The sequence below is a fragment of the Megalops cyprinoides genome, chromosome 14, assembly GCF_013368585.1.
Source record: "Megalops cyprinoides isolate fMegCyp1 chromosome 14, fMegCyp1.pri, whole genome shotgun sequence".
Lineage (NCBI taxonomy): Eukaryota > Metazoa > Chordata > Actinopteri > Elopiformes > Megalopidae > Megalops > Megalops cyprinoides.
The window spans coordinates 30434341-30447705 of record NC_050596.1 but is presented as its reverse complement, the minus strand read 5'-3'; the positions used below and the strand labels follow the sequence as shown (position 1 = coordinate 30447705).

At 47.7% G+C, this 13365-nt stretch overlaps 1 protein-coding gene across 1 annotated transcript in view; it reads right to left on the bottom strand.

The window, feature by feature from the left end:
• Positions 1-13365, bottom strand: part of cerkl (ceramide kinase-like) — a 40873-nt gene that overhangs the window by 11936 nt on the left and 15572 nt on the right. The window contains exons 3-5 of the mRNA XM_036546011.1: positions 8532-8663; positions 5516-5579; positions 83-225 (exon numbers count right to left, since the gene is read on the bottom strand). Coding sequence (XP_036401904.1) covers positions 83-225; positions 5516-5579; positions 8532-8663 — 339 coding nt within the window. The remainder of the gene's footprint in view (positions 1-82; positions 226-5515; positions 5580-8531; positions 8664-13365) is intronic.

Here is a 13365-nt window from a genome sequence, read left to right as displayed (position 1 = left end):
CGCGTCCCAAACTTTTCGGGGGGTCAGAGGCAGGACCAGGGACAGCTGCAGAAGTAAACGAGTCAGCACCCTCCCTCCTCACCTGCTGGTATTACCCCGAGAGGAAGTGCTGCTCGGACAGGCGTGAAGATGGAGTCTGTGTCCTTCCCAGCGTCCATCTGGGCCCGGAGCAGCAGCCCATGAGCCACCTCAGCAACGGAGCCATCCCCCCCGACGCAAACCACTCTGCGGGAGAGAGCAGGGCAGCGTGTCAGGCAGGGCCAGGACCAGAGACTAACACACACTCACACACAAATAGGGGCTAACACACACTCACACACACACACACTCACCCACAAATAGGAACTAACACACACTCACACACAAATAGGGGCTAACACACACTCACACACACACACACACACACACACTCACACACAAATAGGGACTAACACACACACACACACACACACACACACACACACACACTCACCCACAAATAGGAACTAACACACACTCACACACAAATAGGGACTAACACACACACACACACACACACACTCACCCACAAATAGGAACTAACACACACTCACACACAAATAGGGGCTAACACACACACACACATACACACACACACTCACACACAAATAGGGGCTAACACACACTCACACACACATACACACACACACTCACACACAAATAGGGACTAACACACACACACACACACTCACCCACAAATAGGGACTAACACACACTCACACACTCACACACACACACACTCACACACAAATAGGGACTAACACACACACACACACAAATAGGGACTAACACACACACACACACACACACACACACTCACCCACAAATAGGAACTAACACACACTCACACACAAATAGGGACTAACACACACACACACACACACATACACACACACACTCACACACAAATAGGGACTAACACACACACACACACACACACACACACTCACACACAAATAGGGGCTAACACACATTAACAACACATACAACACAAACTCTCAAACACAGACAAAGGACTGAAACACATGCATCCGGCTGAAAACTGAGTAACACTCACACATGACTGAAGATGAACTCATATTCTTTCACACACACACACACACACACACACACACACACACACACACACACACACACACACACACATCACTATTCTAACAGCTGATCAATAAAAATGATTTCATCCAAGAAGAATCACACATACACTACACATTACATTCTGAAGCAAAACAAGTGCTTTAACTAGACTAATTTCTTTTTTAAAACTTAACTTACATAAAGCGTGTCCTTAAACACTGGGGGCACCTCCCAAAAATTCTTCATGTCCTCTCTGGCCACACTACTAAAGTATCAAATATTGCGGCTGTATACGCTCCATTCAATCCTTTTCAATTAATCAGCGGAGCATGATTGCTATCGCATGTCTTGCACTGGATTATCTCATGTCTGGATTTACTGAGGCCGCATGGAACATGCATTCTAATTGAAAAATTGACTTTTTCCATGAAGAGAGGGAAGCAGGCCCATGTAAGGCTGATCCTGCTAATCTGCTCTAAGCACATTACTGATAAATGAACACTGCACAGCAAAGCTGATCAGCCTGCTTTTAGAAATGATTTTTAACAATACCTAACCAATTTGCAAATAGATTATTTAAGATCCTTGGCCTATGAGAATTAGTGATTTTTTTTTTTTTGTATTTCAATAAAATTAGATCGTTTGGCCTGCCAGCTCCACAAAGGCTAAAATGCTCTTAACGAAATTCTGTTTGTGGTATCTCCTTTCATTTCATTTGTATTCCAAACAAAATGTCACTGGCACCCGCACAACGAAATCTTAATATGTCAAGATTGCAATTTGTGTCCATAAGCTGTGAGCCCATTAGAATGAAAAGTTAATTAAGGTAAATAATCACTTTAACTGAATTTACCGTGGTAGGCTGCCATATGGTGTAAGCATGTCCTCTCTAAAGCCTGTGACAAACTTGAAAGCAAGCTCTCGTGATGAATTTGTATAATTTTTCATGCATCTGCTGAGCTAAAACTATCGACTTCATTCCACTAACTCCTGCCTTAGCGCTTCGCCGTAGGGGATGAGAGAATTGGAGGATGGCAGCCAGGCTTTGGCCTGGCTGTTTATGGCTGGGAGTGTCTCACTCTCGTCTCTCTAGGTGTAATGCTCGGTTGCCGGTATTACATCCCGTTAACAAGAACAGCCATAAAGCACTCCTCTCTTCCCATCCATCAGCAGGAAGCAGGAAGGCAGTAAAAATCATGTATAAATAAGAGGTCTTAATTTGAGGTGCCGATAATTAACATTAATGTGTGACGAGAATAATTGCTATCATAGCAGCAGTGCCACCTCTTTAACATTCTTATTGTATTACACGTCTTTGTGCCGCGAAAATTTCTTTGTCACCGTAGAGTGCTACTTTATGCATGTTAAAAGAGGATAAAAAAGAAGAACCAACAGTGCAGCAGATAGCTGGTAATTAATGAGTTAAAATCTATTATTGAACGAATGTGTGATTAGCATTGCTTTAATTAAACTAGCGTCAGTCAAATGGTTAAAAATTAATTTTACTGAACGTAAAGAAAAATTTTCAGCATATTTTTTATTGTGGCCGTAATTATAAGTCATTCCTATGCCTGCCTTAATACGTCTCAGGTTAATTAATACTGATGTTTGTGAAGATGTTGACAGCAACTTGTAAGTTGTTAATTAATGCTTTAATTTAAAAAATAAAACAACCGTCTTGCTTTGCATGATTGACACCCCTTTATGACATCATCAGCTTCAACAAAGAGGTTCCCAGAAGCACTGTTCAAATGGAAAAAGAACTACTTCTCAGCTCCTCTATGTAAAATGTAGCTATGTATGCTTGTACTATGCTACAAAGCAACAGACGTCATCACTGCAATGTTAAATAAGACAGCCATGTCATTCACAAAACATCTATGTTTTGAAATGTTGTGTATGAGTTTACCAAAAATATAACAGGCTTAATACAGATCCGATACAGATCAGCTGTTAGAACTGCATGCTGCATGTTTATCTGTCATTTTAATCATGATGTTGCAGACAGATAGACAGACAGACAGACTGTTCCTGTGCAGACTGCCGCTCTGTCTGCTGATTTCGCTGATATTGCGATTGATTCAGAAATTGCATGACACTGACATGAGTCGGATTTTTCAGCTTAAAGATTATCCTGTTTTGCAAACAGTGGAAAGGGTATTTTGGGCTAAGTAGCTTAGGTATACTGACAGAGGATAAACCAGAGATTGTGCTGCAAATTGAAAACTATAATTTTGTGCAGGAGTCACACTGCCGTTTCAGCATGGCAGTATTCAATGCTTTCATTACTGAACTACAGACTGAACTAAGAGACTAGAATCTTTCCAAATTGTATCAATCAATAAATAAACTCTATGGTTCAAATCTAATCATTCTTTGATTTCAAGGCACCCATCTACATGTAAATGTATTTATTGGTATTTATTTTGTTTGCATGATGTAAACAAGAGATTATTTAGAATTCAGGGCAATTTTTAGGTTAATACTAGCACTGTTAAATGCCGTTTTCAACTCGCTCAACGGCAGCAATTCATAGACGTGTAGAGAAAAATCTAAGCATCAATATATAATAAATACATTACTAGTGATAATTCTGCTAGAAATATGAGATTTTTAAATACTTACACTTATTGCTAATTAAAAGCTAAATCTTAATCTCAACTAAATGAAAAAACCTTGAATGACAGTTGTGTTTACTAGCATTAAAGCCCAGACCAAAATTTCTGGTCCACTCAGGGACAAAGATGTGACAGTATTAAATAGGTCAGTTCTGACCATCTGTAGTCCCTGAGCAGTTGGTCATTTGGGTCCAACATTAACACTACGGCCACTTCTTGCAAAGGCAGCCATTAGTGGAAATTTCAGTCAAGATCAAAACGGATGAATTCAAAAGCCCTAGTTTGATGGCTGGACTCATACCAGTGACCCATAATGTGGTTCAAGAGGCCCCTGATGGAAGAAAAGCAGGAAGGAGTTGATCAGTGAGAGGACGAACATAGGCTCAGTCCTGACCTCCTCACGCCTGACCTCTGACCTGTCAGAACTGTCACATCACTGCCATGGAGCATCAGTGCTGGAATGTTGTCATTCAGGCAAGAGTGGCTGCATCCCAGATCACACATCAGCATGCTACAGACTAATATGCTCCGCAGTAAGTACTCTGGATGAATATGAAGGCAAGGACACAGTATGCATCATTTATGAATGTACATGAATGTTTATGAATCTCTACAAGAATTCCAAATTAAATTCTGGTGGCTGTTACTGTACAATCTAGCTACCTGGGTACAGTATTTTGCTTTCATAAAAAAATACTACAACTAGCATACACTACACTGTCCATACTATTAGGTATGAACGTACTAGATTGCCAAGTGTACTCGATAGGTGTGCTACATAGTACGCTCATGTGCAATTTGGCACACAGTGTGCGTGTCTGTATGACTCGTTCAACAATAGCTAACAACACCCCAATACACAACAACAGTAACAGCACCGTAAACATGTCTCCCAAAAGTACTAAATCAGTACCACATTTTTCTAATCACAGATCATGCTCACGAGCACAAACCCATGTGCCTGAGATACCATGTCTGCCCCCCAATCTCCCTTTTGGGGGGGGGTGTTGGGGGTGTATCATGGACTCTGGCACAGCAACCCCCCCCAATAAAGATGGGCCTGGAAATGTTAAAGAGGATCTAATTGTGCCTTAATGCAGGCACTTGGGAGAGGGGGGGGCGCATGTGGCGGGGAGGCGCGGGGTCCAGGCACTCCATCACCGCCTCCCAAACAGGTAATTAAAGCGGCACCTGCCGTGCCGTGGCGGGGGGGGGCTCCTCTGGCGGCTCCCGCGCCACCGGCCCGCACTGCTCGATATTTTAATCAAAGCGCCACCGCTCGGGCTCAGATCTGACCCGCTCTCCTCTCCCCTCCGAACGGCGCTTCACTCATTACCGCTGAATGCCACCTGAGGAGAGGAGGGGTCCAGGGCGCAGGGGCGCGAGATCTCTGTCATTCGGCTTTCCCCGCATGCTGCATCCCCTCCTGCACCACCGCCAGGCCCTGCAACGCCCCGTCTAATTACAATCTCAGCCGCACTTGCTGCTTTAGCGGACAGACATCGCTGCTCCTCCGGCCTTTTTCCACCCAAACCCCTGAACTGCAAATGGAAAGAGCTGCCGGCGCCAACTGCCTCTGAAGCACCGGCTCTCCCAGCTCCGCTGCCGAGGAGCGCAGCTCTGCGTCTGATCGCACCGAACAAACACAGTGCAGCGTGTAGTGCACAGTGTTCGGTGTTCAGAGCACACTGTTCAGTGCGTAGTGTTCAGAGCACAGTGGTCAGAGCACAGTGCTCAGTGTTCTGTGTTCAGTGTACAGTGTTCAGCGCTCAGCTGTTCACAGAAACGTGCGGTGTACGTACCCGTCGTATTCGTCCAGCTTGCATTCTTTCAGAATGGAGAGGGCGTGTCCCTTCCTCTCGGTGACTGTGGGGGGGGGGGGGTGAGAAAGTCAGTGTTAATTTAAGAGCACTGAAACCCAAAGACAGCTACCTCCTTTAGCGCCTGCAACTATGGCTCGGCGAAAGGCTAGAACGAACATATGGTCCTGGCGGTAAAGCAGAATTTATATTTGCGTTGTTTGCATTTTTAATCAGGGGGAGAGAGATGGTAACGGTTACCCACAGCCAGCCTGCGACTCGGCCCCCTCCTCTCACACAAAACAAGGTCAGCCGTGCCTCCGGTTATGCCCATCGTTTGGTGGTAACCCACTTTTTATTTTGTCCATTTCTAATTTAAAATCCAGGCCCTCTCGTGCCCAGAGGAGGCTCTGTGGGTGACCTGTGGCCGTGTCGGGGAGGGCGTGCTTGTAATCGGTCTGCTTTTGGGGTGGGGGCCGAACCCGAGCTGGGTGCAGAGATGGAAAGGAGGGCCCGCGATATCACCGTACAAAGTCACTGAAGGTGCCGGCATATGTGGCACTCTCTCCAGAGGGTCTGCATCCCTCGGCCTGTGACGCCGCGGTGGGGCGACCGCCGCCCCTGCCCTCCGCGGCTGAGGCGATGCCAGCGAGGACAGACTGGCACCAGCACCCGCGCTCCGCGATTTCTGCGGCACCATCGCCCTAGCGACGGTCCCAGCTGTGCCCGCCCGTCAAACCTTCCCCCTGACTGACATGACACTTGCAGATGGATGGGCTTTTTCCGTGTAAGAATGTGCATCATAATAAGCAGGATGGCATGAATCTTTCATGCCAGTCTGTCCCGGTACCAGTGTAACTCCAGATGCTTTTTGGGTAATAGTTATCAGTTATTATAGTCCATCATAACAATAATGTTGGATGATTCCAAAATAACTAATCATTTTTAGTTTATAAACATCTCCCATCGTCCATAAAGGGAAAAATTAAACATCAAAAAGAGTTAATACAATCCCCATTGTGCTTACTTCTGGTTCTCCATTATTTGTTGATTTTACTTAATTGTGTCAATTGCACAATAAAGCACTGGTAATTATATTATATAATATATTATATTATAATATATTATATATATAACATTAAAAGTTGAAGGTGCAGTTATCCATATGCAATACTAAGCAAATAGCCTTAAACATCATTTCAAAGCATTAATGGTACTTCATCTGTAGTTATATCATTTTTGGCAGACATGTCATATATTTAAAGCAGTAGGAGTTCTACATATTGACCAATATTTGACTCACAAAAGCCGTGCAACCTCTCTTTCCAAAGGAACTAAATAAAAAATCTGTCCCAAGAATGACTGAGACCATTTAGTCATGTAATGTGATTGGTTTACCTGTAGGAGGAGTGTCTGACAACCAGAATAATGACCACAGTTACAAGACTAGGACCCCATTCAATCCTCATCATGTCAATCAATGTGATGGCTGAAGTGATTTGTCGACTGTTTATTGAGTTTATTGAGGAACAAGGTATTGCAGTCATGCAGTGTAATGTATCTGCTTTCATAACAGCATACATTATCCTGCAATAGATAGATGAATATCTGAAATAAATAGATGTATGCAAAAATAGTAACACTTGTCTCAGATACTCTTTTCAGAATGGATGCTAGAAATGTTGCGAGTCTTCATCCATATATGTATGAGCAGCTGTATAAGACATGCCTCATAGACAGACATTTCGAAATATAAATATTTTCTAAAATTTCATCAGATCGTTTTTTTGGATTTCTCGTGTTAAATCATACAATACATGCACTTGATGATCATCATATGTTCATGAATAAGCTCCCAAATCTCTGTGAATGGATCTAGGAAATTCTCATGGACCCTGATTCAATTTTCAATGACGGATTTCTCTAAATAACCTGCTAAGGTTTACACCATTGTCTGCTCATAGCTCAGAATAAGCCAAAATGCAGGAGGAACAGGAAACAGCTTCTGGGTCCTAATGCTGTTTGCAGAGCCCAGGTCTTCGAATGAGGTCTTTCATTTCTATTAGGCAAAGAGCCTTTTAATGGCTCCACCTCAGCCGGCCTGCCACCCCGCGGGACTGCATTAAAACAGCCGATTCTATTACTCTTCAAATGGCTTCTGGAATCAGGTACTGCAGTTCATTAGTACCCAGATTGTGGGATCCCCTTCCCGACCGGAGGCCTGTCTGCAGGGGTGGGGGCGGGGCCCGCCCCGCACCCTGACGGAACAGATGGAGCTCACTCCTCCCACTGGGACGTGTTTCTCAGAGAGGAGACCCCTGTGTGTATGTGTGCAGCGCAGTGTAGACCTCCCACACCAGAGCCTTTCAGCCGCGGCTCCACACACATCACACATACACACACACACACACACACACACACACTCACACACACACACATACACACACACACACACACACACACACACCCATACATACTCACACACACACACACACACACAGAAACACACATACACACACACATAGATACATACAAATAGACAAAATACATCCATACAAAGCCACACACACATATGCAAATGCACAAACACATGCACACACATCTACACACCACTGTGGCCTCTCAGTGTTACAACATTACCACCTCATGTGGATTTTATCGGTTTTTGCATCACTAACATCAATTTACTCTCAGCGAATCATACCTTCACATCAACAGGATAAAGAGGGGTGAATGTGCCAGGTGCTGGCCTGCGTAGCGCATGCACAGAGAGATCGGCGGCAGAGCGATGCAGGGGAAGGGACTGATGGGATAGGGAACACCCCCAGGGCAGACATTCCAGAGAAGATAATGCAGCTTGGCCAGGGGTGCTGCCTCAGGCCGGGTGGGGGGGGAGCTGGGGGAGGGGGGGGGGGGGGCACCACGCCCTGAGACACACACATGGGCCGTGTCTCAGCAGAGCGCTAATGCGCTGGCCAGACCCCCGCCCCCCCCCCCGGCCTCGGGACGGCAGGCTCACCGCTGACATCAGCCCTGATGTCAGCCAGCTTGAAGAGCGGCGCCACGGTGTCCCTGTAGACCTGCTCCGCCTCCTTCCTGTGGCTGCAGGGGTTGACCAACACCTTCAGCGATTTGGGCCTTTCCTTGAAACCTGTGACGCCAAAAGAGAGAGAGAGGAAAGGGATGATGTCACCCAGAGAGGCCTAGCTGAGGGTGTCGGACTTCTCCTAACCTCGCTGGCGTACGCGGCCGGCTCCCTCAGTTTATACCTGCTGCATGTCAGCTGAGAGAGTGTTTATGTTTGAGAAGCTCACTCTGTCTCAATTCATCATTTACCCACAGATGATGCCGGAAAGAGACCCAATGCTTTGCAGTTGGAGGATTTGGTTCCCTAAGCAGAACAGGTCTAAGACATTCCCTCTAAGCCTGGATTCCCTCAGAAAATTGTCCTCACCTTCACCCACAATTAGATGCGAGAGTTACCATATTTGAACACAAACACTGTTTTTTTTTTCATTCGAGTGACACCTGATGATGTTGCTTTCATGTGTCCGCTGGAAAAAATACCAACGCTTGCATTTGACTGGGTGGATTAAAATCCAGGCCCTGCTGTTTTCCCGGGCCTGAACCAGTGCAGGAGGACTGGCGGTGTGTCTGAGCATGATTCACTCTGAGCTGCTGATTACTGTACAGAGGATAATACAGTGAGATGAAAGTGCTGTCTCTACCAGCCTCCCTGGTGTCCGGGGGTCGATAGGAGTCACAAAATGTGGCACGTCCTATCCCATTACCGCCCTCGTTAGTCTAATCCCGCCCATTAAGGTCCTGACCTCAGCCAGCTAACGAGCCACCGAGCAGAGTCACACTCCCACCCTGCACTCCATCGACGTGGTAACGAGGGGGGTCAAGGATCGGAGGGCGGGGAGAGGCGGTAGTCTGGGGGGGCTAGGGGCGCGTGGGCGGGGCTAGGTGGGGGCTCTCGAAAGGAGCAGCGGTGCTTGATGAGGGTCCGCAGAGATGTGGGGTCCCTGTTGGCCCCGGGGCGTGACCGGGGTCCGCGGTGGGAGCAGGTGCAGGCAGGAGGAGGTGTGATTATCGAGGTCACAGGGCCAGTGGAGTGAGCACTAACACTGGGGCAGGAGTCAGGTCCCTAAAATGGAGCCCATACCACCATCACCTCATCAGCACTGTCCCAGAAACCCCCATGAGTTTACATTGAAGATGCCAAGTGCTTTTAATACAACTAAATCAACTCACTTATGAATCACAGCAAAACTAAGGCATTAAAGTGTCTTTTAAGTGTCATTAAATGTCACACTCTCCATTGGTGTTTGTAGTGTATTCAATGAGCCGTTCCAATGAATGTCACTTGACTTTACCTCGTGTAGGGGAGCAGGGGGTTTGGACTGTGAAATTAGGGAGTTGGGGAGCATGGTTAGCTGTTTTGCACTAAATTAATTTTTGGTGCTTCCCTCCAGTTAGTGTAGTGTTAGAGGGTTAGGTGTAAGATGGAGAGCGTTGTTTCACTGGCGATTCCCCCTCCAGCTCGATCGCTCGGGTGGGATGGTGTCTCTGTGACATGAGCAAACTTCTCTGTGGTCGATGGAACGTGTGTGTGTGTGTGTGTGCGTATGTGTGTGTGTGTTCTGCTGTTGGTGCTGCAGGCCTCACCCGCAGCGGAGCAGGGAAATCCACACCGCCCCGAACACGCCGAGGTCCTCTCTGACCGCCGGGTGTTACTATGGCACATAATCCCGTGTGAGAGAGAGGTCTCCACGCTCCCCGCCACGGCCCCAGAGAAACCGAGGAAAGACGATACGGAGCGACCCGCTCGGGTTTCATAACACCCTCTGCTGTGGTGGGGGAAGGGGGGTGGCGGGGTTACAGTCAGGGAGTTTAATTCACTGCTCTGTTAGTGTGCTCCTACAGCAGATTGGTGCAGGTAATGTTACAGAGTTCTGAGATTTAAAGGAAAAAAAAACAATTTTTAGCCTATTAGAATGAGCTAGTAATAGTGTTTGATAGAAGAAAAATACATTATAAAACATGGAAACACAGGCTTTTTCCACTGGTTTTGCAGTGAGTTTTTTAGCAACTGCTGTCATGTGCTGTTTATGTGATTTTGACGATATCAATGATATGGTGATGATGATAATGACTGTGAGGATGATGATTTTAATTTGTCTTTATCCTCTTCTTATCATTATGAATGTAAAGCTAAGGTAGGACTCGGTAGCTCTCTACAGGAGTACCTCCAATGAAATCCGGCCCCCGGAGGATGGTGTCAGTGACAGGGATTAGCATCGTGTGTGGACTTCTGGGGGATGTTCTGTGGCCAGCTGGTGGTTTGATGTGTGGTCTCCAGCGCTGATTTAATACTGTGGAGAGGATGCTCCATCTCGGGGTGACTCACTGTCTGAGCCCCCCTTTACTCCTGAGGACCATTAGACTGCCTAACTGTCACACAGCACTACAGACTCATCTGTCTGGCCCAACCTTTCAATGGAGACCGGTGTAGATGATGGCCGGGGCTATAAAACCCTGCTAAGGGTTCCCCAGAGGGACAAACCACTTACCACAAGGGACTACATTTCCCATCATTACCAGCAAACAAACAAGGATGAGCAGGGCATTTTTCATACTGAAAATATCACTGCTCAAACCCAGCCCCTGTACAATGAAGCAGTTCAGTTTTGTTAGTAATCTCCATTTTATCGACTGAGACAGGGATGTGGTTGGGCATCCATGTTGAGCATCTAGGTATACAACATTACATATAACAGGCATTTTTGGTTCTGTATCAAATAAAGTAAATGCCATTAAAAATAAAAGGCATTTGGGATTCTGATCCAAATAAATGATGCCCTATTACATATAAGAGCGATTCCAAGTTCTGATTGCTGTCATCCTCTCTGAAGAGGAATCAGAGGATGGCTGCATATTTTGGCTTTATTCTTCAGTCTTCCTTTCAGTGTAATTCTGAGGGAGAAGAGGCTCCCTGAACATGTCTTTGCATCAGGCTGCAGAGCAGCTGAGGGAGCTGTATGTCCCGTGTTGAGCTGGGTGTCCTGTGTTGAGCTGGATGCCCCATGTTGAGCTGGATGTGTTGTGTTGAGACGGGTGTCCTGTGTTGAGTTGGATGTCTTGTGTTGAGCTGAATGTCTCGAACTGGATGTCTCGTGTTGAGCTGGGTGTCCTGTGTTGAGCTGGGTGTCCTGTGTTGAGCTGGATGTCCCGTGTTGAGCTGGATGTCCTGTCTTGAGCTGGATGTCTCGTGTTGAGCTGGGTGTCCTGTGTTGAGCTGGGTGTCCCGTGTTGAGCTGGGTGTCCCGTGTTGAGCTGGATGTCTCGTGTTGAGCTGGGTGTCCCGCCTGGATCAGCTCAGCCCCTGCCCCCCAGACGACACCCTCACTATGTCCTCACTGGCGCAGGGAGCATCCGCTAATCCTGGGGAACAGATGTCTTATTCTCCCCATGCACCTCCCCAGCCTGTGGGCCGCGGGGTGAACGCAGCCCCCCACCCCACTGCACCCCGTCCCCTCCCTCCTCTCCCCACGCCACCTCGCTCTTGAGCGCGGGACAGGGTTTTTTCGTGGGTGTGGGAAAGGTCGGGGCCTCGGAAAGCTGGACCCCTCAGTCGGCGGGGGAGACGGAGGGGGCTGGAGGTTTGGGGAGACAGAGGTAGGGGCGTGCGCGTCACGCCTCTCCCGAGCACGTGCCCTCCTCGTGGGGGCCAGACGCCCGGGCTCCTCCTCAGATCCTCTGCCAGCCTGGGCATTTGGCGCAGTGTCAGGGACCGGCATTAGCGGGCATTAGCGGCGGGGAAGCACCAAGACTCCTCCAAATCTGCCCCCTTGAGTGGGGGCAGCCGGGGGAGGGGGGAGACGGGGCGGGGGGGGGTCACCGCTGAGGATCTGCTGGGGGCACTTCCAGAAAAATCCACAGACAGGAGAGTCAGACTGTGAGAGTGTGCATGGTTTTATTTACAGTTGCTAACGCAACGAAAAAACTACATTATTACATTATTTAAAAGCCCTTACATCTAAAGTTAGCTAAGCAAACCCAGAGTAGTGCATGCCATTCTGTCCATTCTGTGGTAATGTTCATGTTCACTGGGTGCTGTCCCCATTACCAGCAGTCAGCCTAATGGAGTATAACTCCAAACAGCTGAGGCTGCACTCATTACTGCAGCAGAGTTTATACACAGTAAGTGATATGTTTCTATAACCTTCCATTATCTTTCAGAGTGAATTCTGAAATCTTATTTCCTGCTATTCGCAGCCAGGCTGCAGGTTTCCCTCGAAGGGTGAAAACATCTGCTTCAGACCAAAAATGTCCGGAAGCAGAGCGTAATGAACTCTTCCTCGCTGCAGTGCGAAACGTCAGCGGTGAGAGAGGGTATCGCACACTCGTGCTGTCTATGCGGGAGCCGCGTCCCTGGTGCGGCTGTGGTGTTAGCAGCCCCGGAGGTGCCGAGTTGCAGACGTGTGTCTCTGTGCCTGCATGATGGCAGGCAACACCTCCGCAGTGAGGCTGCGCTCAGCAGACACTTAGACGGAGAGGTGTCTTCTGGGAAAATAATGAGAAACCGATGCTCAGCGTTCTGTGAAAGCAGCGCCGCCGCGGTACCTCCACCACCGAGACGGACATCTGCCGAGCTCCTCCTCACCTCCACAGAGGGATCTTCGAGCAGACCGCCTCCCGCTCCCTCCCTCCATCCATCCCTTCCCTCATTCTGTCATTCCTTCCCCCCTTCTCTTCCTCCATCCCTCATTCCCTTATTCCCTCCCTCCCTTTCTCTCTTCCCACCTCTTTCATCCTTCTCACACTCCCTTCTTGCTTTCTCATTCCCT